Source organism: Electrophorus electricus, chromosome 15 (genome assembly GCF_013358815.1).
Source record: "Electrophorus electricus isolate fEleEle1 chromosome 15, fEleEle1.pri, whole genome shotgun sequence".
Lineage (NCBI taxonomy): Eukaryota > Metazoa > Chordata > Actinopteri > Gymnotiformes > Gymnotidae > Electrophorus > Electrophorus electricus.
This window is the reverse complement of record NC_049549.1, coordinates 17,640,514-17,667,260: the sequence shown is the minus strand read 5'-3', so window position 1 is coordinate 17,667,260 and position 26,747 is coordinate 17,640,514. Positions and strand designations below refer to the sequence as shown.

General features: G+C 47.0%; 1 protein-coding gene across 15 annotated transcripts in view; it reads right to left on the bottom strand.

Moving 5' to 3' along the window:
• Positions 1 to 6,789: 6,789 nt before the first annotated feature.
• The window catches only part of phldb1b (pleckstrin homology-like domain, family B, member 1b), a 47,192-nt gene continuing 27,234 nt past the window's right edge, over positions 6,790 to 26,747 (bottom strand). For 4 of the 15 annotated variants that reach the window (XM_027021239.2, XM_027021240.2, XM_027021249.2 and 1 more), the window contains 20 exons: positions 22,145 to 22,438; positions 21,758 to 21,904; positions 21,391 to 21,528; positions 19,857 to 19,985; positions 17,647 to 17,802; positions 17,456 to 17,566; positions 17,242 to 17,319; positions 15,209 to 15,367; positions 14,379 to 14,516; positions 13,187 to 13,303; positions 12,913 to 13,015; positions 12,691 to 12,741; positions 11,872 to 12,142; positions 11,021 to 11,111; positions 10,768 to 10,914; positions 10,169 to 10,388; positions 9,613 to 9,698; positions 9,304 to 9,333; positions 9,015 to 9,050; positions 6,790 to 8,577 (listed from right to left, as the gene is read on the bottom strand). In XM_027021239.2, coding sequence (XP_026877040.2) covers positions 8,437 to 8,577; positions 9,015 to 9,050; positions 9,304 to 9,333; positions 9,613 to 9,698; positions 10,169 to 10,388; positions 10,768 to 10,914; positions 11,021 to 11,111; positions 11,872 to 12,142; positions 12,691 to 12,741; positions 12,913 to 13,015; positions 13,187 to 13,303; positions 14,379 to 14,516; positions 15,209 to 15,367; positions 17,242 to 17,319; positions 17,456 to 17,566; positions 17,647 to 17,802; positions 19,857 to 19,985; positions 21,391 to 21,528; positions 21,758 to 21,904; positions 22,145 to 22,438 — 2,643 coding nt within the window. In that variant the 3' untranslated portion in view covers positions 6,790 to 8,436. The remainder of the gene's footprint in view (positions 8,578 to 9,014; positions 9,051 to 9,303; positions 9,334 to 9,612; positions 9,699 to 10,168; positions 10,389 to 10,767; positions 10,915 to 11,020; positions 11,112 to 11,871; positions 12,143 to 12,690; positions 12,742 to 12,912; positions 13,016 to 13,186; positions 13,304 to 14,378; positions 14,517 to 15,208; positions 15,368 to 17,241; positions 17,320 to 17,455; positions 17,567 to 17,646; positions 17,803 to 19,856; positions 19,986 to 21,390; positions 21,529 to 21,757; positions 21,905 to 22,144; positions 22,439 to 26,747) is intronic. The other 11 variants (XM_027021241.2, XM_027021242.2, XM_027021247.2 and 8 more) reach the window with 11 other exon arrangements.

The window sequence follows — 26,747 nt, the reverse complement described above, 5'->3', positions numbered from 1 at the left end:
GCTACAGATCACATTCCGGTCAGGTTCGGTGGAGTAACTAACCCAACGTGGCTCAGGAATGCTTATCTACAATTACGTCTTTATTTTTTTGGCGAGTTCGGTTTAGTTTGATCTTGCTGTGTCTGTGAGCTGAGTGATAATTGCTTTTAATTCCCTGCAGTCAGAGTCTCATTGGATTCCAATTTCTTGGTTGAAAAAATGAAGAGATAAAAGGCCATTCGTTAAATCAGAACTTTAGAATAGAAAGGATAAAGGTCTATCAAAGAAAGGTACGTGAGTACAGATGAAAGTGCATGCGTACACAATCTGTTTATGACTTACGTTTTCTTTTTACTTTTTTTCTCATCTGAGAATTAGCCATTCAAGGAAATACAGTTTTATCTTTGATTCAAATTAAAAGGTAAGTGGAGATGACTGCCAGTTTGAAACTTCCCTTTTGAGTGCCACCAGCACTAGAAATGAAAGCAGGGTATGACAGCTTCACACCAGTGGCTGTATTAACTAGTTCTCTCCAGTTGTTTTGGCTTTTCAATTCTTTTTTAGCTTGTTTGTACAACAAAACCAGTCACCACACAGAGCACGTTTAAAACATATTCAAAGAACAGACGAAATGGTTGACTCCGCTGTAATGTGAAAATGCCAGTTCATCATGACCTTGATTCACCTGCTGTAAGTGATGAAGCATGGTGGAGGAGTCGCGGGAGGATGATGTGTATCTGCCAGACTCGCTGGCTACGTGCCCCACAGATCCTCCAGTGATCGCAGTTCCAGGGGACCTCGGAAAAACGCTCACTAACACCGCTGCTAAACGGACGTGCTGGGCTTTCTGAGCTCCCAGCTGTCCTTCTCTGTGAAGCTAGCTGCGCCTGAGCTCCAGCGTCCCTTAGGAGACCTTCTCAAAGCAGAAGAATTCAGCTCTCTCTCCCTCTCAACACAGCGAAGAAGCCTCCCTCCGGCATCAGCATGCTCTTTACCAATATTCCACCGTATGTATAAACAGTGGCTCTGGGACAGTCCCAGCGGGGCGGGGGTTGTTCACAGAGCCAAAGCCTGTCTGTCGTTATGCTCTGAAGTCTTGAAGGTGACCCTGGCAGATCCACAGCTGCACCCGGCCCTGCGGTAGCTGTGCACTTGCTCTGTGTGCGTTGCAGAGAGGGGAACGTGGAGATGCACTGTCCCCCCTCCCGCCCTTCTGCCCTGGGAATGTCAGACTCCAAAGGAATAGGATCTTAGAATAAAAACATTAGTTATGTTAAGGTAGGGGGAAGAGCACTGAGGTGGAGATCTCCATGCTCTGTAGGCGTTAACTGGCCTGGACCATATCAATAGATCAAAGCCCAAATTCTGGTTCCAAATCCAAGCACTGTTCATGTTTGTTCATGTTGGTGCTCAGAGATGAAGACGAATGCCTGAGTTCGTGCTTTCACACAGAAGAATTCCATTCGATCCATGGATCAATTGTGCAATTCCATGTGTTGCAATTCCATGTGTATAAAAACAGTGGAACAGCAAACAGCATCACTTTTGGGATACATGATACTCCACATGGAAATAAAGAGAAAGCTTTCAGCCACGCAAGTCAGCAGACACAAGCATGTTTCTCCGCTCTCTCAGTAACCCTCCGGTGATATGAACAGCAGTTTTATTACACTCACAGGGATGCCTAAGAGTGATAACGTGGACAGTCCACGTGCAATATACTTCAGTCCTTATCCTGCCGTTGCAAATCTTAAACCATGCAGTGCACTTCCCATTCCTAGAAGACAAAAAACATATCTTATGTTCTGTAATTCTTCAATCCACCTATGTTCTTATTTTACAGGGTGTCACTGAGGCATACTGGACCCTGTCCGTTAGGACATCAGCTGGGTACCACTGACATAGACAGGTCTCCACTCTTGTAGTGATCTTCCTGTTGGTCTCCCCAACCCCCAAACCAGGACACGTGATGGGCGGCGTGCTGACGAATGCCTGCCCCCTACTGCCTTTGATATTCAGCAGCAGGAAGCTGAAGTCCACCGGCCATGCATTCATCCTGCAGCACATGGAGCAGAGCAGCCAACTCCCTGGTCAGGTTCTGGAGAAGACCACGCCCTTCACATGGAGGAGGAGGTCCTGGGGAAGACCACACCCTTCCCACAGAGGAGGAGTCAGATGATGCCCCATTCTCATGCAGTAGTTGGACTGTGCTTACTAACCAATCTGTGGCACAGTGGTACTGTTTAATCTGAGCCTAGTCGTTTGGCCGTATGTGTGCTAATCTTTTGGTTGCTAAAAGATTAGCATGCATTCTCTTCTCCTATCCTTATCCAATCCTTGTAGCTGCCACTAAGGGTAAGCTGAATTACTTGCCCAGGAACTCATAATAGTCTTAGCGAGTTAAAGGACTCTGTCAACAGGAGTGTGACAGTTAACAAATGCAGCGTTGCTGTGCACCTGTGTGATGGGTGACAGTTGTACAACAGGGAACTTCTGTGTGAATGTTGTTTTATTTGGGTATATAAAGACATGATATGAAACAAAAGTCACGTTTCAGAGCAAAAGCAGCTCACCTGCCCCAAACACGGCTGGAGCCAAAAGGACATGCTGATTCAAACACTTTGATCTTTTCTTTATTGCTTATATGCTGATACCAATGCCAGTTCTGAGAAATATAAGCATATAATAGTTATCAATAACAATGGTGTTTAATCTAGATGGGTTAGTGTATGTCGGTGAACTCACCAATAAGAAGTAAGACCTGACAGGTCAGAGGTAATTGCATACACAGCTCAACGTTTGTGTGTTCTCAGCTCATTAATGATGAAATGTTTGTGTTCCGGCATCCATCATGCAGATGGAGGCTTGGCTGGGTCACGGGCAGAATTCCAAGGTCCGCTTCGGATGGGCGAACCCTCCCACGACTCCGTGAAGCATTCCAAGTGCTAGGAGGATCAGGAACGTGTTGTGGCCGGCCTGAGAAGTGCGCTGACAGCTACTGACAGGTCTGCTGAGCGGAACATTCTTGTCCGCGGGGACTTTCAAGCTGCTGCATTCCGATCGTCTAAAGGGGAGCATGTGGAGTGACTGTGCAAATGCAGAAACACGGCTGAGTGTGTCTGTGCGTGCTGGCCTGATCCAGCCCTGGCATGGCCGTGGACAGCGTCGGGCTGCTGAGAGCACATCAGGCTTTTTTCATGCACATTTGCAAACCCCCCCCCCCTCTCTCTCTGGGAGGTGTCAGTGATAAGGTCCCTGTCAGTGCATGTCACAGCTGAGTTTCTGGAATATGTACAGAGAATATAGTGAGAATATAGTGACTACACTCCTGTCCCAAGCCTTTCCTCATCATAGCTGAGATTCTAGACTCCTTTTCATGGAATGCCAGAGCAGACAGTCTCTCTCTCTCTCTCTCTCTCTCTCTCGCTCTCTCTCTCTCTCTCTCTCTCTCTCTCTCTCTCTCTCTCTCTCACACACACACACACACACACTGACACAGTGCTCACACACATTGTGGTCTAAATTGTGCTGCTGTGCATGTGATCTGCCAGGGTTCCATGGTGATGAGCAGTCTCACCTGTCTGAGGTCACCAGTCAGGTGATCAGCACCCATGCCAACACTCTCCTCTCCTCTCCCTTCACCCTGTCTGGGGATGAGAAGATGAAGGGCAAACTCCTCTCCTACCTGGACACACACGCCAAAGCCACAGGGCAGAGGATGGCATTTAATACGGCGCAACAAAAGCTCCAGCGCTGAGTCGACACACTCCGCGTTCGTCACTCTTCGTGCTGCTGAAGGGGTGTGGGGCGGAACGAGTGCGCTGGCTGACAGGAGACTCTTCAGAGGTGGAGAAGACTGACTGCGTGCTCCTCACTCTACTCTCCACGATACGAGTGCGCTACAGCTACTCTGGGAGTATTCGTCCACTGCTTGGTATGGCAGAAAAATGCCTGTGGTTGCTTTTTTTAATTCACACAAATCACATAGATGAAGTTCTCTAAAACTTCTTATTTACTCCATATCTTTATAGCAGATATGATGTGTTTATAAACTCTTGTGTCATGTGGTTTTACTTTTAAACTATTCAGTTCTGCTGTTTTTACTCTCCATGATTAGAGAGCTGTTTCGTATGACATATCAAACAGATCTAAATCCAAACCTTGTTGTCATGTATATGTGATTTGAACATAACAAATCAAGTGTTATATTTTCAATGCATTGCCCCAGTCCAGCTTTTTGTGTCAGATTGCAACACCTTCTGGACACGTTCTGTTGGTCTCTACCCCTCCTCTGCCAGCCGCCCAGCCCATACACAGTTCCAAAGCTTTGGTCACTCTTACTTCACTTTTCACATTAACATTACTGACCTTTTTACTTTCAATTTTTACATTTTTATTTATTTTTTTGCTCAGATCCTCAAATGTTTCTGACACTGATGGTTCATATTTGTGTTTGTAGTGGGTCATTAATGTAAACAGACCTACTTGCTCACTTTTTAAAATATCATGTGTTTAATCTACACACGTTTGTGAGACGCTCCGGGATTAAAGTAATGATTCAGTGTTCACAGCTCTGAAAACATCTGTCAATTTCATGCACAAAATCTAAAGGTCAAAAAAGAATGGATGACTGGATGAATGGATGACCCTTCTTGTGATTCTTCTTCACTGTGACCCCCAATCTAATAATAATTAGCAGCAAATAATTATAATAATAAAAATAAATGTAAAAATAAAACAATGAAGACCTTATTGTTGTTATAAAATGAGAGAGAGCGATAGAGAAGCACTTTGCTTGCACAGCTGATGAAGGACCTCTGTCTGAAGCATTTTGTTTCTCTGGAAACTCTGTGCACTTCACTACATCTCTACATCTTACTACAGAACACTGCAGTTACCTAGAATCTTATATTTATATTATATATATATATATATATATATATATATATATATATATATATATATATATATATATATATATATATATATATATATATAATTTGAACCTAGAGTGGTTGTTATTTTATATTGTAAATAGATTTGATAAAAAAATAATCACAAAGACGTGATTAATTCAGAAGTATTATAATAGTATTTAATTTAGAGAATGACCTGATGGTGACACAGTATCAGATATTTGCTAAATAAACTATTGGTGTACATTGGGTTGTGATGTAGTATCACTTCGTCTTCACTCCAGTGGACACAAGTGCATGAATAATTTGTGAAGTCTGAAAGGACGCAAGGCTGTGAGTGCCTCGAGAGCTCTGCAGAAGTGCGTGAGCCGTGGACCAGATGCTATGACAGGTCCATCAGCAGAAGAAAAGTCCATCACGGAGAAGTGATGCATAAATCGATGTGAAGCTGCAGTCAGGCTTTGAGCTGGATGAGGCATCTCCGGGGCACGTGTTTGCTTTAACGGCACGCGTTTGCTTTGATCTCCTTGCTCCCCACTTCTCTTTGCATGGGACGGAAGCATCGTCTGTTTGAAGGAGGTGAGCTAGCGCTCTAGCTGTCGCAGCTTACTGTCCAGTCTGGGCACACAAACGTGGTGTGGTTGGTAGTAAGTTGCAGCTGTAGGAAATGAGGCTACCCAGAGTAAAGTGTTGAAAATGAAGCGGGGAGGTCCGAACTCCATGGCTATTTGGCGAGTAGCTCAGTGTGCGATTGAGGTAAGGGACTGGGACTGTTTATCTAGGGTTAGTAACGCTAACGCAAAGCTTCCCTCATCAGTAGGATGGGGAGGGTTTGTCTAGGAACACCTGACTAGACAATGAGGATTGTGAAGGTGAAGAGTTTAGACTATTAGTGAAAAAGTCAATCATATGATTTTGGTTCCAAAACATATGGCCAACCCTCGATAAACTTAGGATTTTTAATTGAGGGGCCGCACAATATATTGCTGGTGGTTTATTATCACCATTAGTCCACGTAATACTGATCTCACAGAAGGCCCTGTAACAAATAATTAAATTTTACTTATATATATTTACTGGGGACTATAAGCATCCGGACAGGTTCTTGTTGGGTATTGAGTGGGTTGTAGGAATCTTAATAAATAACAAGATATTAAGTTGCATAATTGAACATATATAATTTGGGTAAAATAAGGCCTGTCAGTCTTTAATCAGATGAAGTGTTCACTATTGTATTGCAGGTCATAACTTCAGTAGATCTTTAGTCAATATAAACTTCTACTGTGATGTAAACATAAAGTGAATTAAAGAAAATATGCAAAAACAGAAAATGCCCTTAGACATCACAGGGATAATAGGAAAATGTGAACATATACTGTGATGTAAGCTGTGGTACATGTGGTGTTGTGTGCCTCTTCCCCCGTGCCGTGATGATGTAACTGTACATCAGATACACGTTGTTCGCAAAATTTGTCAGTTTACACAAACGTCATTGATTTTCCTTGTGACGTTCCTCTTTCAGATGATCCAAATGAAATGAGTGTGGAAGAATGTTACAAGATCCCCACTCACGGGAACACACCATGGGCTGGTGAAGAGAACCGCGCTTCAACCTGGATAGACGGGTTTTACACACCCACATGCACATCTGCCATATTATTGCAACAGGAAATGACATTTGAACTAGTGTAGTGTTTTCCCAAAGAATGTGTTTTTACTTTTTAAATCAAAAGTAAATTAAATATAGATGTGTTAACCATGAACACTGCTATCCTGCCTTGATATAAAGGACATGAGGATAGTTTCCTACAGAGGATTTTCTAAACTTCTTTTAGAGTGCTCCGTTCTTCAGAACCCATAGTGAACACGTTCGCAACGCACTTCAACAAGAGAATCAAGTCTTTGATGTTTACTCTTCTTTTTAATAAACCTGAAAAACTCAATAAAGTCCATCCAACGTGCCACATAGAAAGTACCATCATATCAACATAGAGAGTGAGAGAGTGTGTGTGTGTGTGTGTGTGTGTGCGCACTCGTGAAATTCAGGTCAGTTCTGTGTGTGTACACAGCCCATGTGTACTCATATATTTCACCCCAAAATACAGACAGACTAATCCAGATCAGTAGTAATGTTGACTCAATTTTCTGGCCACTTTTAACAGCTTGAATATACACAGTTGGATTTCAGGGAAAAGGGCACACATCGGTCTTATTCTAACAGTTCCAATGTTGTTACATAAACAAAAACTAATTATAAATTAAATAGTTTTCCCCCAAACAAACACTAAGGCATTAAAGATCCAGATTCTGCTATTTAAAATCACAGCATTGTTCAGTCCTGACGACGTCGTCTTCCCCTCACGTAATCCCTGGCAGTTGAGAAACACCAGCCACGTGCCTACGTTCACCCGAACATCCACACCGTGAACACGGTTTCTTTCATTATCTGGTAAATCTGACACCCTGTCATTCATGAGGAGGCTTTCCATAGAACTGCATGCCATGTGCAAGTGCGTGTAAAGAACTGTCGCAATACAGCTTTTGGGAATAAAAACACATTTAAAATAAACAGCGTGCAAACGGCAATAAACCATTGTGTGTTTCCAGTGTTTGTGGTCCTGAAAGCTTCTCACTGCAGTGTTCAGAGCGATGAAGCACGGGGAAATATCAAGGCATCGGACAATTAGCATTATTACAGTAATGTCCAGGAATATTATATTTTTTGTTTGATGTAATTAGTCCTCCAAGCCTCCAAGTGGCAGTGAAGAGAAGATGGCTGCTTCCTTAATGGGTCAAGTCAGAAGATCAAGTTGTCAGGACTTGGCAAACAGACAATACGGCTATACTGTTTTACAGTTAACACTTACTAGAATGTGTTTGCGCACCATGAAACGATGGACTTTGGCGAATGAGGTCTTGGTTTATGTGACGCTGGGCATTTGTCAAAAGAACCGATAAAAATGACTCACATTTAGGATATACTGACATATTTGCATTTAGCTTCATCTCTAAATGTGCTACTTGTGTATTCATAACCTCTTTTATTATCTGACAAGGCCATAAAATCATAATTAAAAAATTCTTCAGAATGGCTTCATGTCTTTTGGCAAAATCACATCTGAAATACAGAAAAAGTAACTTTAAAGACAAAAAACAATTATATGTAAGTGAAGAACAACTATATGCACGTAAAGAACAGAACTGCTATCAGAGATCTCTGCTCGCAAGACAAAGGCATTTTCACGGCTGATCACTTTGCCGACATGTAGGGTTGCTTCTCTAGTTTGTCCTTTATAATCCATGCAGACGTTAAAAAAAAAACAAAAAAAAAAACAACCTGAAATATGTGTTTCTTTTGAGTCTTGCTGAATACGCAACATTTTAAAAAGAAAGAAAACAACATGATAAAAAACAAAAAAGCTTTTCCCTCGTCAGGAAATAGCCGAGCGAGTAAACAGGAGTCATTTGAAGTTTCCCTGCCGAAAAGCGTTTCTGTGGTGACCTTTCCTATTGGGGGTCAGGCAGCAGCCGCACCGTGCCCTTAGGTCATGAACTGCGTGTAGCCCTCTGCTCCCGTCACGATCACGTCCATCCATATCCTCATGGCCTCAGGAGACGGGGCCACCATGTAGTAGAGCCTGTCATGGGTCTTCACGCAGAACGTCAGGGAAGGATTGGGGCTCTGAAGGCAAGGGAAGAAGAAAGGTGTTAGCTGAGCTTGCGATCTTCTCCCGCCATAGAGTCAGAGTCCGAGAGAGAAGACTGGAGTCTCTCTGTCAGGCATTCTCAGGTTAAGGGCAACACGCACTGACAACTAATGAGGTTTCAGTTTCAAATGCTTGTTAATCACTCAAGCCCAAATATTAGCAGAACAACATCGGACCGCACTGGCAAACCGGGCCATTCTCTGACGAACTGTAGCTGTGATCTCTGTGTAAGTCGTATTAAAACCTGAATTTGTTCATTCATTTGCAGGAGACAAGATGCACAACTAAAGTCAGTACTTTGTAAGGTTTTAGTGGTCAGCATCAGACCAGTTTGATCACTCCCCATGCACGCGCACACACATACACACACACACACACACACACACACACACACACACACACACACACACACCTCTCTGCGAAACCCAGGCAGCAGTCCAGAGAAGTGCTGGAGGGAGATGGGACAAAGTAAAAGAACTGTTTTCCCTCCATCCTAACAGGTGTTTTCCCTCCATCCTAACAGCTAGCACAGAGGACCTACTCTACACCACGACTAGCCTCAGAGCTCATGCCTCCTCCAGCCCAACTCCAACAGGTAACTGATGAACTCCATATTAGCAAAGGTAGCCGCTACTCGACTGGGCTTGAGTTCTGGGTAAAGGATAATCACGTGCAGGGTGTGTTTGGAGAGAAATACATACATTTGACAAGTTCAGGTGGAAAAATCCCTTCTGTGGGAACATCCAGCACAAAAGAATGGTGAGAAAAGAAAGATTAGAAAAGAAAGTGGGGAAAATGCATGGAAGACAAAATGAGAACATGAAGCACGAGGACCAAAATAGTGGGAAGATCATCATCGGAATAAGTGTGAAAGAGAAGGACGGCCACCATTCTAGAGGGCGTGTCCGAGTGGGGCAGCAGCAGGAGGGCGTTAAGCGTGGGCAGGTGCCCTTTAGTGAGGGGCATTAGTGCACACTAACCCCGTCTCAGGGACAGATGGACAGACGTACCTTTGTGGCACTGCGTAAATGGTCATAGTAAACCTCCTCGATGGCCTGGAAGTAGATGACTCCTTTCAGCTTGGTCTCGTGCTTGTCTGGATGGGACAGAAATAACACAATAAGCACCGGGGACAACTTAAGGTTTTAAAAAAACGCAGCGGCAGGCAGTGCTAACGGGGCACTGCGCCAGCCATGCCCTGCCTGCCAGCCCCACCGAGCCCCGCCAACCCCGCCAAGCCCCGCCAACCCCACTGAGCCCGGCGGCCGGGTGCGCAACACTTTCCCCAGCGTTGCGGCCGATTTCATCAGCATCAGATAGGACACGGATGAACTGCTGGGTGTTTGTACGCCCCCCGGCTAACCCAGGGCTACTGGGTACCGCGGCTGCCTTGGCGAAACGAACCAGCCGCTAATTAGCCGCATCCCCCCCAACCCCCCGCCCTCCCCCCACGCTAGCTTTACCTCGGTAAGAAAAAGCTTTGCTGACAACGCGAGGAGTACCAGAACACGTTGGGCGAGCGTCGTCTGCACAGCGTGTGGCGGTGGGGGTTGGGGAGAGGTTTACCCGTGTAGTAGGAGAACGTCCTTTTGAGCCGGTCGAAGACGAACCAGCGCTTCTTCCAGGACTTGATCTTGCCACCCATCTTCACCAGGTAGCCCTTGCACATCTTCTCGGTGAGGATGACGTGGTAGCAGGTATCCACGCTGTGGCCTGACGACTCCACGTGCGAGCGCAGGTCAAACTCCTCCTTGCGGATGGGTAGATAGCGCGTCATGGGTCGAGCCTGTGGGAAGAACAGCAGTGCCCCCTCTGGTGAAACACTCCTCCTGCTCCCTCTCAGCTGTCATAACCAGCCCTACACACTTCAACATGACACCATCTGCTACTGTTTTCATTTGAACGATCGAATCTTTCTGTTCTGTGAGCGACTGAACTCGCTGGCCAACTCACTCAGACCAAGATCAACCGTAAACACAGTGTGACGGGCGCATTGTGGTGATTCGCCACATGTCCTGTCATTTAGCCCTGGACTAAGTTAGTGTCCAGGAACCTGGCTCACTGTGGCGACCCAAAACATCCAGGCTAACGTTCGAGTCATGTGACTCTGATTCAGGCCTCCGGCTAGCGCTAAACAGAGCGTGATGGAGCAGACGCACACTCACCTGAGAGAAGTTCTTGGCCCTCATCTTCACCTCCTTCTCGATCAGGTGCTGCCTGTGCGCCGTCTCCACCTGCAGCCTCTTCTCCACCTCCTCCCTCCTCCTGCGCTCCTCCTCCAGCATCTGCCTGCGGGCCTGGCTCTCTCGCTCCTGCAGGGGTTCGCGGAGAGGAGCGGCAGCCCGTGTGAGCAGCACGGACACAAGCACCAGCTTCCACGATTGGCTCCACAGTGACGTGGGCAGGACTTCCACTCACCCTGGTCTCCATGAGTCTCGCCTTCTCCAGCTGCGCTTCCTTCAACATCTTCTCCATCTCCTCGATTTTCAGTGCGTCCATGACGCTGGCACTGCACACACACACACACACACACACACGCACGCACGCACGCACCAACGCGCACCCACACACACACACACACCACGGATGCGTGCGCACACACACGCAAACATGCATACACACACACAGAGAAAATGTGGTAGATGTCAGACACAATGTCTACACATTATGTTTCACAAAACCACAGCTTTAAAAGGTTATTAAAGGATTTTTCCATACAGCATAACTTCATAAATGTGGTTATGAAGATTTGAAAATATGAGCCAAATTTCAGCCTGATCAATATGAGTATAGTGTTAGTTCCAGCTTCACAGCCACTGGTAGCAGACAATAGTAACTTGTTGTCGTGTTGCTCATTACACGTCTGTACAGAGCATCTGGGTTCTGTTAATGCAGAAACTGTTGTTTACTTTAAAGAAACACATCCAGAAAATCTGAATTAATGTACAGCTGGCATGGGGGAGACCAGAAGCCTCCTTGCATTTGTTTGTGGAGAAGCGTTCTAAGTGTCGACGTTTATTCGTCTTATTTATAGTCTGAAATCGACTTGAGCCCCTCGTGGCGAAGTGCAGGAGATGTACAGCTCCCGTGTCACGAGTCTGGACGCCTGATGCTGCGTCTGGTTGCCACGCGACACCTACCCTGTCACTCCTCCGTATGTTCGGATGTGCAGAACGGGACGGAGGAGTAAACAGCACGCGAGCAGATGGCTGGTTGTTTAGGGTCGGACAGGGCACTGCACGCTGAGTGTGTGTGAGTGGCTCTCTAACCTGGACACGTTGTCTGGGGAGCAGGCTGAATTGTTGCCGGTGGAGATACTGGTGTCCATGCTGTCTGAGCTCTCCAGGCTGAGGGTGTCGTACGCAGGTTCGCCAGCAGAGGGCGATAGGTGGTGCAGGACAGAGCGGTGCACCAGTAGGGGCGCGGGGCTGAGCTGCAGCTGGGAGCCGTGCAGCGCCTCCCACTGGCACTGGGCCTCCACTGCGGCCTTCTGTTTCAGCTCAGCCAGACGGCGTCTCTGTTCCTCGATCACCTGATGGCCTAGACCCGAGGAACATAGGTCAGATGCACGGAACACACAGCAGGACATACGCACAACTACTAGGGTGCAGAATATTCAGAGGAAGTAAAGATTCTTCCTCATGAGTATCAGTGTCGCGATTAATAGCCAAACTGTCCTTCAGTGAACGCGTCTGTCTCCACCACAGATGCTCAGCCAAAACCACAGCAAGCAAAAAATGTAACAAGACATGACATACACACACACACACACACACACACACACACACATTGCGTATACAGTACACACAGCTATATACAGTACATGTGCTTTTCGTAATAAAACTAAAATAAAACCAGGAAATGCCAGCAGGGCTGATGACCCACACCAGTTAGTCTGAGAACAAAAGAACACGGCATGACAGTCCCATTACACACGCAAGGCAACGCAGGGATGCTCGTGAGGAAGGACATGTTGGACAAATGCCATGCGACGCAGAGAGAGAGAGAGAGGGCGCGCAAGGGACAAAAGTTGTGATGAAGAGGAAGATGATGGATGAAGAGTCCAAACCCACTCCAGGGACGTCTACCTGTGGGGCTGTTGGTGGCAGAGGAAGACGCGGGTGATGAGTGAGAGCCATCTGGGGGGGGCGGTGGAGACAGACAGCATGGCAGAAACACACAACAGCACAACAGTTAGGAGACCTCCAGAGGCAGAGTCCAGGGGATGGAGGGCGAGGAGTTACACTCATCATGCTGAATTAGTCTGATAACCGTCGCCATAGTAGCGAGCAGGGCTGGTGCGGCGGTACCTTTCTGCTGCAGGGCCAGCTGCCTCTTCAGCTCAATGTCCTGCAGGGTGGCTGCCAGGTTGCGAGGGAGACTGCCCGTGCTGCTGACCGCCATGACAGGGCTCTGGGTGGACACACACACATGCACACATGCACACGCACACACACGCACGCACACACACGCACCTGCTTTACACCAGGACGCTCTGCAGCATAACCAGCACAGCACTACGGCGCTTACCCTGGTGAAGTGTGTGTGTGTGTGTGTGTGTGTGTGTGTGGAGAGAGCTCTTACCCTGGTGGGTGTGTTGCGGCCGAGCGTGGCCGAGCCGCAGGTCGGGGACAGACCAGCGCTGACCTTTGGCCTCATTGAGGTCTCGCTGCCGCTGCTATCCAACCTGGAGCGGTAGACCTGTGGGGCAGAGGAATACATTACACACGCACACACACACACACACACACACACACACACAGGAACAACAAGCTTTAACAAGCCACACATACGTGTACACACACACACACACACACACACACACACACATGCGTATACACACACACAAGAACAACAAGCTTTACCAAGCCACACATACACACGCGCGCACACACACACACACACACACACACAAGAACAACAAGCTTTACCAAGCCACACATACACATGCGTATACACACACACAAGAACAACAAGCTTTACCAAGCCACACATACACACGCGCGCGCACACACACACACACACACACACACAAGAACAACAAGCTTTACCAAGCCACACATACACATGCGTATACACACACACACACACACACACACACACACACAAGAACAACAAGCTTTACCAAGCCACACATACACACGCGCGCGCACACACACACACACACGCACTTGCACATATGGGCATGTGTACTGCTGCTGAAATTATGTTCCAAGATTTTCAGTCTGTAACTGATGTTACATACTGAACAGGAAACACATTCCCAGTATTCTATCCAAAAACACTTTACCGGTATTATATCCTGAAACACTTTCCCAGTATTTTATCCTGAAACACTTTCCCAGTATTTTCAAAAGCTAAATTACATATTTGAAAAAATGTAGAGAAATAATGATGAATTCTGAAAGTGTGTGGAAGTCTGTGCACCATTCACACAGGCCTTGTATCTAGTCTGGATGGAAACATGGTTCTTAACTATGTTAAATAGCACAGCACCTGCTGTAACGTCAGAATGAAGCCACCTTATTTATCTTTTCATTAAATCCGTTTAATCTGTTTTCCTGAAGTGTTTTTAACACTTTTTTCCTCAAGCGGGTGTTGTGTGTTGATGGTGGAGAGAACAGCAGAGTGGAAGCGGTGTGGCACATGAGAAATGAGAAATGAGTTAAAAGTCCAAACCAAAGAAAGTTCTAAAAAAGTTAACAAAGTTCTGTAGTGAGTGATCTGTCTCCAGACCAGGATGAAGGTGAAGGGGGGAGGGGCCTGTGTTGGTTACCTGCGGGGGTCTACATGTGGACCCAGCTTTAGCTGGAAGGGGAGGGGGGCAGAGCTGGCTGCTGGCCCCAGCCACCATCACCTCCTGGTACCAGCGCTCTAAATCTACACCGGGGATCTGAGGCCTAAGCCACTCCGGCTGACACGTCCGAATGTGCAGGGGGGAGCAGAGAGGGCAGGTGGAAGGGTAGAGTGAGGAAAGAGAGAAGGAATGGGAACGAGAGAAGGAGAAGAAGAGAGAGAGAGACAGAAAGTGTTAATGAGCAAATGAAAAACAGGTTTAGTGTGAGTGGTGAGCTTCCTGTTTCCTCCAGCATGATGATCGCTAACCTGTGGACCTCACGACCACTAACCTGTAAACTCACACTTTTCAAATAAACAGAATCTAACCAAAGACCTTCCTGGAAGGGTTTTTTTCTTCTCTTGGAAAATTCTTGTTATTGAGATTCATAAAGGCACAGACAAAAACATAAAAGGCCCTCAAACTCCAACTCCTGTATGTATTATAGGAAACCTGGTGGTCGGCTGATTGGTTGGCTGATATATGGAGAGGTGTGGCAACTACAACTACAGCTGGCTAAGGCACACAAGAGCCTGCGAGACGTGACAGTGTGACGTTAATCGGGGCTCCAGGGGCGAGTGTGGACACACCGCATGCTCAGAGAGTTAAAGTCACTGCCACTGAACACTGAAGGTCAGTGCCTATTTAACCCACTTTAGACACCTGACCTGGGATCAGTGTAATTGCTTTGGTACAGCATGATGGGGGAAGCACAACCGAAAGATTTACAGAGATGAACATGAGAAACATGAGAAAGTACAGAGACACACCTCAAAGGAGAGAGAAAGGGCGGAGCCGCGAGGGGAGGGAAGGCAGGAAAAGGCAGGCTCGACGAGAGCAGGCTGACGTGATTGGACAGGAGAGGTGGGGGAGGAGTCCACCTTCGGCATCCCATAGAGCTGGTTTAACTGGCTTAAAGTGACATACTCCTGAGAGGCAGGAGGATGGAGGAGAAGAGAGGAAAAGAAAGAAGATAGGTCAGTAATAACACTACTAACACTATTCACACTAACACTACTAACACTATTCACACTAACACTACTAACACTATTCACACTCACACTACTCACACTACTAACACTATTCACACTAACACTACTAACACTACTCACACCAATAACACTACTCACATTACTCACACTACTCACAGTACTAACACTACTAACATTACTCACACTACTCACATTACTCACACTATTCACACTAACACTACTCATACTACTATCATTACTAACACTAACATTACTCACACTACTAACACTACTTACATTACTCACACTACTCGCATTACTAACATTACTAACACCACTCACACTACTAACATTACTCACATTACTCACACTACTAACACTACTAACATTACTAACACTACTAACATTACTCATTACTCACACTACTAACATTACTCACTACTAACACTACTAACCCTACTAACACTACTCACACTACCATTACTCACACTACTCACATTACTAATGTTACTCACACCACTAACATTACTTACTACTCACACTACTAACCCTACTAACATTACTCACACTTCTAACACTACTCACATTACTCACACTACTAACCCTACTCATATTACTCACACTACCAACCCTACTAACATTACTCACACTACTCATACTCCTCACACTACTAAAACTACTAACCCTACTCACATTACTCACACTACTAACCCTACTAACATTACTCACACTACTACCATTACTCACACTACTACCATTACTCACATTACTCACACTACTAACACTACTAACACTTCAGTCTAATAAGCAGGAAATGCAGGGGTATCTCCCAATGCCATTTCCTGTTGCAAGCTTCATTTTAGGGACATTCTCATCAATACCAGTGACAACTTCTACAATATTGCGGTTATTACATGAATGCTTAAGTGATTAAAAGCTGAAGCACTAGCAAGGCCGTAGTGCGAGGAGCAGTGCGGGAGGGAGAGATGGAGCTCCAGGGTACCTCCTGGGGAGCAGCTCCAGGTGAGGGGAGGCCAAGCAGGAAGCCAGGGAGATGGCTGTCGCTTACATACATCCTAGTGACCTCTGATCTCTGAGAGCACTCCTGAGAGACATCAGCAGCCAGAGCAGGACAAGAGGTCATGAGGTCAGTCATGCCCTTTCCTTCACAGACATGAGCGACTCCCTCAATCTCTTGAACACAGTACTCTGTATGCACCATAACAGACACTACTGCTACGTAAAGCCATCTCACAACACAGTCACTACTACGTGAAGCCATCTCACAACACAGCACAAAACAAGTCACTACTATGTGAAGCCATCTCACAACACAAGTCACTACTACATGAAGCCATCTCACAACACAGCACAAAATAAGTCACTACTATGTGAAGCCATCACACAACAACACAACACAACAAGTCACTACTATGTGAAGTCTAAACCATGGTGTGCAGTGAACATCCACATTACAACATGGTCCAAAGTGTTTGGTTAAGTGTTTGGGTCTCGTTTACAGGAAGGGTCCTGTTTAAAGGATGTTTTAGCAGCTGCCCAGATACCAGCAGTAATAACAATCTGGTGGTCTGAGAGTTATTGACTCCAGCATTAACCACACTGATGAGAGACAGACGTGAGTTCACTCCAGGAAAACTGCAACCAGGACGGGTTGAAATACACTAGAACTCAGGGGAGTTAAACGCGTTATTCCCAGTCACACCATTCTACAACTTTACATCAGTGCTTAGTCCCACTGTTGCACAATGCAGACACACCGTTGACATTCACAGATCTGACGGCTCTCCTAGGAGAAACATTCTCCTTCATACCTCCTTCATAGTAGGAAAACTCCTGCCTCCAGTTAGGCTGAGGTATCTCTTCTCCAGACCTGCTAGCCTCTCCTTCTCCTGGAGAAACACATGGAAGGGAAGAAGAAAACTCCGATCAGAATACTGCAACACACACCACACGGACTGTTAGCCTGACCAGTGGGACAGCCTGCCATGACAGGTCATGACGTGGGCAGAGGGTGTGGTGATGCACCTTCTGAAGCAGCTGCAGGGTGCAGCTCCTGTCCTTGGCCAGCCTCTCGCTCTCCTGTGCCACCTGATGGGCCAGCTGGCTGGCTTGCGTCTCCAGCACCTCCACCTTCTCCTGAGGGGTTGGACACAACACAGCAGCCAGGTCAGCTGCAGACACAAGCGCAGGCACGGCTGTGTGAATGCGCTCTGTACCTTCCTACGGGCCACGTTGCTCTGGAGCTGTGTGAGCTCCTGCAGGAGATGCTGGGACAGGTTCTCACGCTCCTCCTCAAGGCTGCTCTCCTTCTCCAGCTGCTGGAACTCCAGGTCCTCAAACTGCTTCGTCTCTGCCTCCAGAGTGTCTGCTTCCTGCAGCACACACACGCACACGCACACGCAAGCAGGGGTCAGACAGCAGCGCGAGGACTTCACAGGGCACGCAGTTCCAGCCATACTCCTGAACAGGCAGAGGAGACACAGAACAGGACACGCAGAGCAGGACACTCTACAGACTGCTGGACTTGAGATGGAATAATGAGCTTTGGATTAACAGTGTAGTATATATTGTATACTGTATGAGGCTTAACAGTGTAGTGTATACTGTATACTATATGAGCCTTAACAGTGTAGTGTATACTGTATACTGTATGAGCCTTCAGTGTAGTATATACTGTATACTGTATGAGGCTTAACAGTGTAGTGTATACTGTATACTGTATGAGTCTTAACAGTGTAGTGTATACTGTATGAGCCTTAACAGTGTAGTATATACAGTATACTGTATGAGCCTTAACAGTGTAGTATTTATTGTATACTGTATGAGGCTTAACAGTGTAGTGTATACTGTATACTGTATGAGTCTTAACAGTGTAGTGTATACTGTATGAGCCTTAACAGTGTAGTGTATACTGTATACTGTATGAGCCTTAACAGTGTAGTGTATACTGTATAAGCCTTAACAGTGTAGTGTATACTGTATACTGTATGAGCCTTAACAGTGTAGTGTATACTGTACTCTGTAATGTATACTGTACTGTCTGAGAGTCCAGAACATTCCTTCCTGAGATACCTGCTGTATTGTGTGTTTTTTACACCCTGAACTCTACAGTCCTAAAAATAACCTGAATGCGATAAGTCATGAGAAACCTAAATCTTGATGTAGCATTGACTGGGAAATTCCTGATACTCTGATGCTAATTTTGTCATTGTTACAATTACGAGCACGTGTTCAGTGAAGCACAGTGACCTCGTGGACACTGGCCTGTTCTGGGTGTGTGGAAGAGCCACAGGACAGGTCAAACAGGGCCAGACTTTGGCTCCTGGGTCCCACTGATCAGGGCTAACAATACGACACAATGTTCCAAAATACCAGTGTTGCAGTCTAATAAAACTCTTAATGTCTCATCAGTAAAAAACCCAAAACAGCCCAGAAAAACGACATTGCATTCACTCACAATCCCAGTGTTTTGTATTCAGGCATGTAGAGGACAAAAAAAGGGAACCAAGGAGACGTAATCTCTACATGAACAGATTAGTAGAATGTTAGGGGTTAAAGGTAGTGGGGCGATGCACAGAGACGCATATAAGAAAAGCAAACAAAAGGACAGTGGAACCAAAGTGGCATGCAGGATGGAGAGTAGCTTCGCGTAGAGAGGACCAGGCCGACAGCAGGGGCCACTGTGCCCTGGAGCAGGGCAGACAGGTGGGGTTTGGGTCAGGGGAGGCACTGCCAACACACATTAAAGGAATAGTTCAACCAAAAAAAAAAAACCCAAAAATGCCACCACACCCTTACATGGCTGAATAGTGACTAGGGAACACAAGCCAGCAGCCAGACGGCACTCTGTTGTACTGACTCTTTTCAGAATGGCGAGTGGTAGTTATCAGGTTTCTGTCATTATTAGTAGTAATGCTAGACTTTCAGTCACGCTATTCCTTTAAAACTGCCATGGTGTAGCATGTTATTTTAATGAACAGCTGAAATGGCTTCCTGATCCAGTCCCAGCATTGCAGCGCCCAAAACACCAATGGACTTTGGTACCTGCATCGTAAATACCAAAACCTTACAACTGCAGGACTGTGTGGCAGGGACAGTGTGGGGGTCCTGAGAGGTGTGGGGACAGTGCAGGGGTCCTGAGAGGTGTGGGGACAGTGTGGGGGTCCTGAGAGGTGTGGGGACAGTGCGGGGGTCCTGAGAGGTGTGGGGACAGTGTGGGGCTCCTGAGATGTGTGAGGACAATGTTGGGGTCCTGAGAGGTATGGGGACAGCGTGGGGGTCCTGAGAGGTGTGGGGACAGCGTGAGGGTCCTGAGAGGTGTGGGGACAGCATGGGTGTCCTGAGAGGTGTGGAGACAGCTTGGGGGTCCCGAGAGGCAGCTGGTGGTACTGTGTTTGGGTCCTGTGTCTGCGCAGGTGAGACTGACCCTTTTGAGTTGTTCCTGCAACTGTTCCCTTAGAGACTCGGGGCAGTTATGGAGCTGACTCCTCAAATCAGTGTAGCCATCCCGAAGTCTCTCCAGGGCATCCCGCTGGGCGTCAACATTAGCCCTGTCCTAAAAAGAGAACAAACACCGTCCGGGAGGAGAGAGGGAGAGAGAGAACACTCAGCTCAAATCCATGCCATGCACACGCATCCGAGGTTAAAAGGATATGACTGCAGAAGTGCGAGACCAGACTCAGTCCTTCTCTGACTGCGTCTCCCACTCGGTGGACTACACCGTCAGACTCTATAGATACACGGAACACATGCCTACGTCACCAGACCTCACAGCGGTGCGCTGAGTCCTCCCGACTGGGTGGTGCACGCTTCCGTTCTCGGGCTTTTATTAGCAAGAGACTTGAGCTGAAGAGATACTGTGCTGGTGCCATGTGGGTGTAGTTACACCTCCTGAGACACATTTGCAAGGCCCATTTCCTGTGGCCCCAGAGCAGGCTGGTTTATTGTCAACTGTTTCCTTCATCTTAGACAGAAACGTTCAGTTTAATTTCTAGTCTGGAATCCTGAACTTTGTTCTTGCTATGTTCTGTGTGTGATGCTGTTAAGAGAAGCCACTCCAAAACTCCGAAATTCCCAAACATGCAAAACACATGCGCATTATATCCATGGCCTTTCTAGGACAAAGAGAGTCACCACAGCTAACGGAGACGTGAGACAAACTGTTATGGTTGAGAAGGATCCCAAACTCGATGCACAGAAGTGTACAAAATATCACTCAACTGTTAAACTCAATGTGTCACATCTCACTTCAAGCTAAAGACACGGGGACAGAGAGAGAGACAGGGGGACACAGAGAAGTGGGGGTTCTGTGCGCATTACGGGTTAATAGGCTGCTTAGTGAAGCCCAACCCCAGAAGGAGAATTCTCATCTCATCTGAGGAAGACAGACTCATTATACACCAGCGAAGCTCCTTCACAACAAGACTGCCCCGTCCCCTGAGCCCTCCCCGCGGGGCCAGTCAGAGCCCTACGTCTCTGCGGTCATTTGTGCTCGCTTGTTTTCAGCTGGGAATGAAATTCCAGTGACAGGCCATCCGGGAGAATTACATGCCTTTTTGGAATGTCAGAGACCACACACACACACACACACACCCACACACACACACACATACACACACACATACACACACATACACACACATACACACTCACTCACAAAGTAATGTCATGTGAAGAACTACATAGCTTGAATATTTCTGAATGTATGAGCGTATTTATAAAGCGTCCTTATTTACATGGAAATAAACATAGGATCTCTGTAGCTGTGTGATGTGCATTCATGTGGTCAGCAAGTTGCAGGGTCCTGTGTGTGTTTGTGTGTGTGTGTGTATGTGTATGTGTGGTGTTTGTGTGTGTGCGTGTGTGTATGGTGTGTGTGTGTGTGTGTGTGTGTGTGTGTGTGTGTGCATGTATGTGTGGTGTGTGTGTGTGTGTGTGTGTGTGTGGTGTGTGTGATATACCTTGTCCTTCTCCCTTTGGACGGCGCTCTCGAGCTCGGTGAGTTTGTGATGTAGCTGGCTGATGACTTTAGTCTCCGCCTCCATCTGTTCCAGCTCCGCCTGCTTCTCCCCCTGCAGCAAAGCCCTTTCCATCTCTGCCTGCTCAGAGAAATGCACGCGGTGGCCCCGCACACACACACACACACACACACACACACACACACTTCCTTAAGGCATTGGTTTCTCTAATCCAGCCATTAGGATTAGGATTAGACTGACACTTCACCTGTGTGTATAAGATTTACCCAGCATGCTGTGACTGTGTATGCGTGTACGTGCGTGTGTATATGTGTGTGTGTGTGTGTGTGTGTGTGTGTGTCTCTCCTACTTCCTGCGTGGATTCCTGCAGCTGTTGTTCCAGCTCAGTGACGCGCTCCTTCAGCTCCTCCACCTTCGCCAGCGCTCGCACCCGCTCCTCCTCCAGATAGCCCAGCTCCAGCCCAGATTTGCCCCCCATGCCAACACACTCCTCCACCTGCATGCACACACACACGCACGCACACAAGAGATGCAGAAAAGCAAGCAGTATTTTTCTCATTGTCGGGTGTTCCTGGTTCTGTGACGTGCTAAATGGGGAAACCCTGACGTCCATCGTGTCTTAGGAAGACCTCAACCACTGTTTAAGCCTGCCTGCACCACTCTTAGTGCATTCCTTCCACTGCAGGTGCTGTGTGTATGTGTGTGTGTACACGTGTGTGCGCGTGCAGGTGCTGACCGGAGTGCTGCGTCCGTTGTGCGTGGTACGCAGGCTCCGCCCCTCCTGGTGCGTGCTCTCTGTGCTGCTGCACTCCTCCCTCTGGTTGTCCTCGTCACCCTCTCTCGGCCTGGGGGCCATCCTCAGGGGGGCGCCAGCAAGCGCGTCCGTGGAGGGCCGTCTGCCCTCCAGCCCGGGGAAGTTCTCCACCTCCGCCAGCTCTCCCCCGGCCCCGCCCCTCGCCCCGCCTCCCGTTCCGTCCCCCTTGTTGAATTCAGCACACAAGTTCAGGATGGTCTCCAGCCTCTGACGCTCCTGCAACAAAAAACAAACATACCAACATAGAGGGGCGGATTCGGAGAGGTGGTGGGAGGAGTAAAGCACCATTTTCATTTCCTCTGAGCCTCAGCTTCCGGAATGATGAAAATCTGAGAGGTGGGGGGGGCCGTAAATAACCAGACGCGCCACTGTCTTATCGTCAGGCAGCAGATACATGTTCTGGCTCCCGCCCCCAACGCCCCACTGTGGAGAGAGAGGTGCTCCAGGGCTCACGCCTCCTACCAAACCCCCTGCTCATGCTGCAGCCCTGAGAAATGGGGAAGGGCGGACGTACACCGACTGTCTCACAACACCTCCCAGACTGGGGGTGACAACCCAGCTCCGTGTTTACGTCTCAGACGTTTCATGGACTCACGGAGCTTTTTCAGTGTTGACACTGCATGGACGACATGCTTGTCTCCCAACAGTGTGTGTGTGTGTGTGTGTGTGTATGTATGAGCAGCACCCTGTGGCAGCCTGCTCCCCGTGGCACGCTGCAAAAGCTCCAATGAGATGGCACTGCCCTGTGATCACGGGTGACGGGGCCTTGGCAAACCCTCCATTAGCCTAAGATGTAATCTGTATGCCAGGAGCAGCACAGCTGCAGGGCTGGCCATAATCCCAGGAGCAGAGATGAGGAACGACCCCAACGCCCCAGACACTAAGGGTGCCAAATACACCCGACTCCCGCAGTGTCTAGGATGTTGGGTTCTTACAACACCCAGATTCTAAAAGATCATTTTCAAAATTATCTGTTGAAGACCTTTTTTCCATTCATTCTGTGATTCCATTATAATTACAAGACATCTGAAACTCACACGCAGAGATGCAGGGGGATATTTGTTGCATTCTGCTTCAAGAGAACTGCCCCCCCTTGTGTCTGCACAGCTGTTCTTGAGGAAATTGTACCATCTGAATCTCAAACAGCTACGTCCTTTAATCCTCCTCTTTTGGCTCTCACAACACATACAATTTCTTCAGAGTGAAGTTGATTTAAAAGGCCTGTTCCTCTCTTCTGGAGCAATTACGGCAATTATATCACTCAGTGAATCACACCATAGGTGAAAAAAGTGCGACATGCCAACCAAGTAAACAGATATTTTTCTCACTGCCCGTGTCTAGCGCTGGTTGTGGGAGCGTTAGCTTAAGTGCGTCTGAGAGGGGTTTGATCTTAGAGGATGTGACCGCACTCCCTTGTACTCCAGGGGTCAAAGGTTCAAAAGAACGGCAGCTAACAAGTTCCCTCAGGCCTGGAGAACTGAGGGTGATAAACCTCTCCAAATCCTGACCTCCAGCATGGCCTGCTCCCAGTCAGGGAGCTGGAATTTGGGGATACTGGTGCACAACTAATCCAACACAGCTTCAAGTTTCACAGAAAAACAACGGCCATCTTATGTGATAATGAGAATGTCCTTCAACTACACAGAGCACAGCTCTTGTGAACACACAGCTGTAATGACACAAAATAAGGCACCTTGGTAAATGGAAAGTCTGGAAAGGAAACTTTCATGCTGCTCTATGAAAAATTGTACTAGGGTGGGGACACTCCGTAACAGCACGTGAGAAAGAACATTAAAAAAACTTCCAGAAATCCCACACGGACTCTCATCGTGCTTTAAGACGCATCACTTCCACACTGAGGAGAAGAGCTGGAGCTCCTCCCAGCTCTCCAACAACCCCACCTGCTGCAGGACAGATGAACAACCCCACCCGCTGCTCCACCTCCTCCTCCTTCTCGCTCTCTCGCTCTCTCTCATCTTGTAAAACAACAACTTCCTTCCAGTGTCATAAAGCCTGATGTGTGTGGCCTGCTCACTGGATCATTGATATTATATGCATTGATATTATAGTTTGATATTTATGCATTGATATTTTATTGTTTATTGATATTGATTTTTAATATTCCTGTTGACTTGATATTGGCATGTCTGTGGTGAAAGCCCCTCTATTTAAGCAGAACAGCTGGTCTCGGGTCAGCTGGCAGCACTTGGACAACACGACTCTAAGGTGGTTTTTGGTCAGGGGAAAATGGATGCCATGAGAAAACTCCTTTTGTTTGTACTTTTGAAGTTTACTTTGCCTTACTTTGAAAGAAAATGAAGAAGATAGAAGACACATTAGGGTCTTTATGATAAGCTTTGTCGCTGTTCCTCATCAACATAAGTGCAAGTGCAAGCTTGAACTGTACCGCTAATAAGCTTTAAACTTTTACTGTCTACCGGCAGCTGCCGTGATGTTTCGTTACTGGCACGCCCACAACTTGTGGGTGTGTTGGGAGGGAGGTCCTCAGCACTGAGAGACGTGACCACAAGGACACTGAGTTCAGGCTGCTGAACGAGGCCACTGGGTGCATGGGGAACAGCCAAAGCACCACAACCCTCCGATGGAAATGTCACTGAATGTGAGTGGTGTGGTGGGGGGACGTGCCACGCTGTGGATCAGCTGAGCACAACCCTTCCTCATCTCCTCTCAGACCTGCACAGACGAGCATGGGCATCTGAGCTCTTGCCTCGCAGGTCGAAACACAGAGACTGTAGGACGTCTGGACTGACTGGAGCCGTAGTGTGAGTAATGGACCAGGAATGAGAAGCATTTGCAGGAGGAATTTCACGTGTGTAAATTCAGGTCTGTCTCGTGTTGACTTGGTGCTACAGTTGACTTGTTTGGCTCCAGGAAAAATATGGATTCTCTCATCAAACATGATTTTCTGTTTGGTTGATCATATGTCGATTCTTAAACTCATAAGATCCATGTCATAAATATACACAATTTCCTAGACAATGTATATAAATGTTTGCTAATCATTCATTTTAGTGCCCAGTCATCAATGTTGAACTTTCTTTTGTAATCCCCTGCTTTACAAATTGTGGTACTAAACTGTACTATTATAAGGAATATTGGTATTAAAATTATGATGTGACTCACAAATTTAATTAAAGTAAAACTAATGTAAAATTGAATTGGAACCTTGTTGGCCAGAACTACTGGGTGCCAGTAGCCAGTCCTGTTTAGTACTTTATTTGAACAGAAGGTGAAGGAAAATATTTTCTCTAAATATTGTCATTTGGTCCAGGTTTTTAAAACAAATGCATTCTTTTAATCCTTTAAACCCATTCCAACGTAGAGAGACACTGCATAGCCTTTTCAGAGAGGTGTTAATCTTGGTCATAATCTATTCCAAGAGATTCCCAGTGGTTACCCCACACACTTCTAATCTAACAGAAGTCCCCTGTCCCACATAAAACTCTAATGAGACACCAGTGGAGTTTCTATGAGGTCTTTCTAACACAGACGCACTAGGCCAAACAACACCACAAATGTCGGCCAACAGTTGCCATGCCTGTGGTTACTGTGATGAGGGCAGTCACATTGTGCAGGAGAGCAGGTCCAGGGTCAGTGGAGTTTGCTTTCAGACTCCCCCCGCTGTGTGGTCCAGGGCCTTTCCCTGGGTCCCTGACGCAGGGCTAACCCCAAGGCCAGCACGCTCGACAAGGCGGGAGCAAACACCGGAGCCACGCGGGTCTCCGCCGCATCTTTGACGCTGAAAGCAAGTTCAGCGTAGATGATGGCATGCACAACATCACGATGTTCCTCTGCTTTTTCACACCTTTCCCTCTGACAAGGTCTCATGCTTGTTCTGCAGAAGCCAAACTACAAAGAGTTCATCAAGTTATAAAGGAGGAACTAAACGTTCCTATAAACAGTGAGTGAAAACTGAGCTGTTTAGTGTAGCAAACTAGTCATTATGTCACAAACCCAAAACACTCATTCAGAGTGGAGAATCCGTGAAACACCTGTGCCAATTCACATTATCAATGAGCTGAATGCATTTTTAGACCTGTTTTTGGGGTAAATAGTTGATAACAGATTACATGAGTGCTTTACAGACCACACAGTTCTGAAATAGTGTATTTTATAATTATTCTATTTAAAATTTTTCTTCATGTAGACACAAGGAGTCATCACCATTCTAAATTATACTGACACCAGTTATCATGGCAATGACCCATGGAAGACAATGTCTACCCCAGAGAAATTATGAATGTTGATGATCTACAAAACTGGGTTTCTTCAAGTGAGCATGTTCTAACATCTCTGCCAGATATAAACACCACCAGTGAAATAAAGACAATAACCAGTGAAACACACACCACAACACCACCAGTGAAATAAAGACCACAGCACCTCCAGCGTGCTTAACAGCTGTGTGAACAGGGAGTGTCTGTATTGGCGTAGCTGTGCGGCACCGTGAAGCTCCTCAAATACAACCCTGTTTGTTGGCTTGATTACATAAGCGGAAAACCAG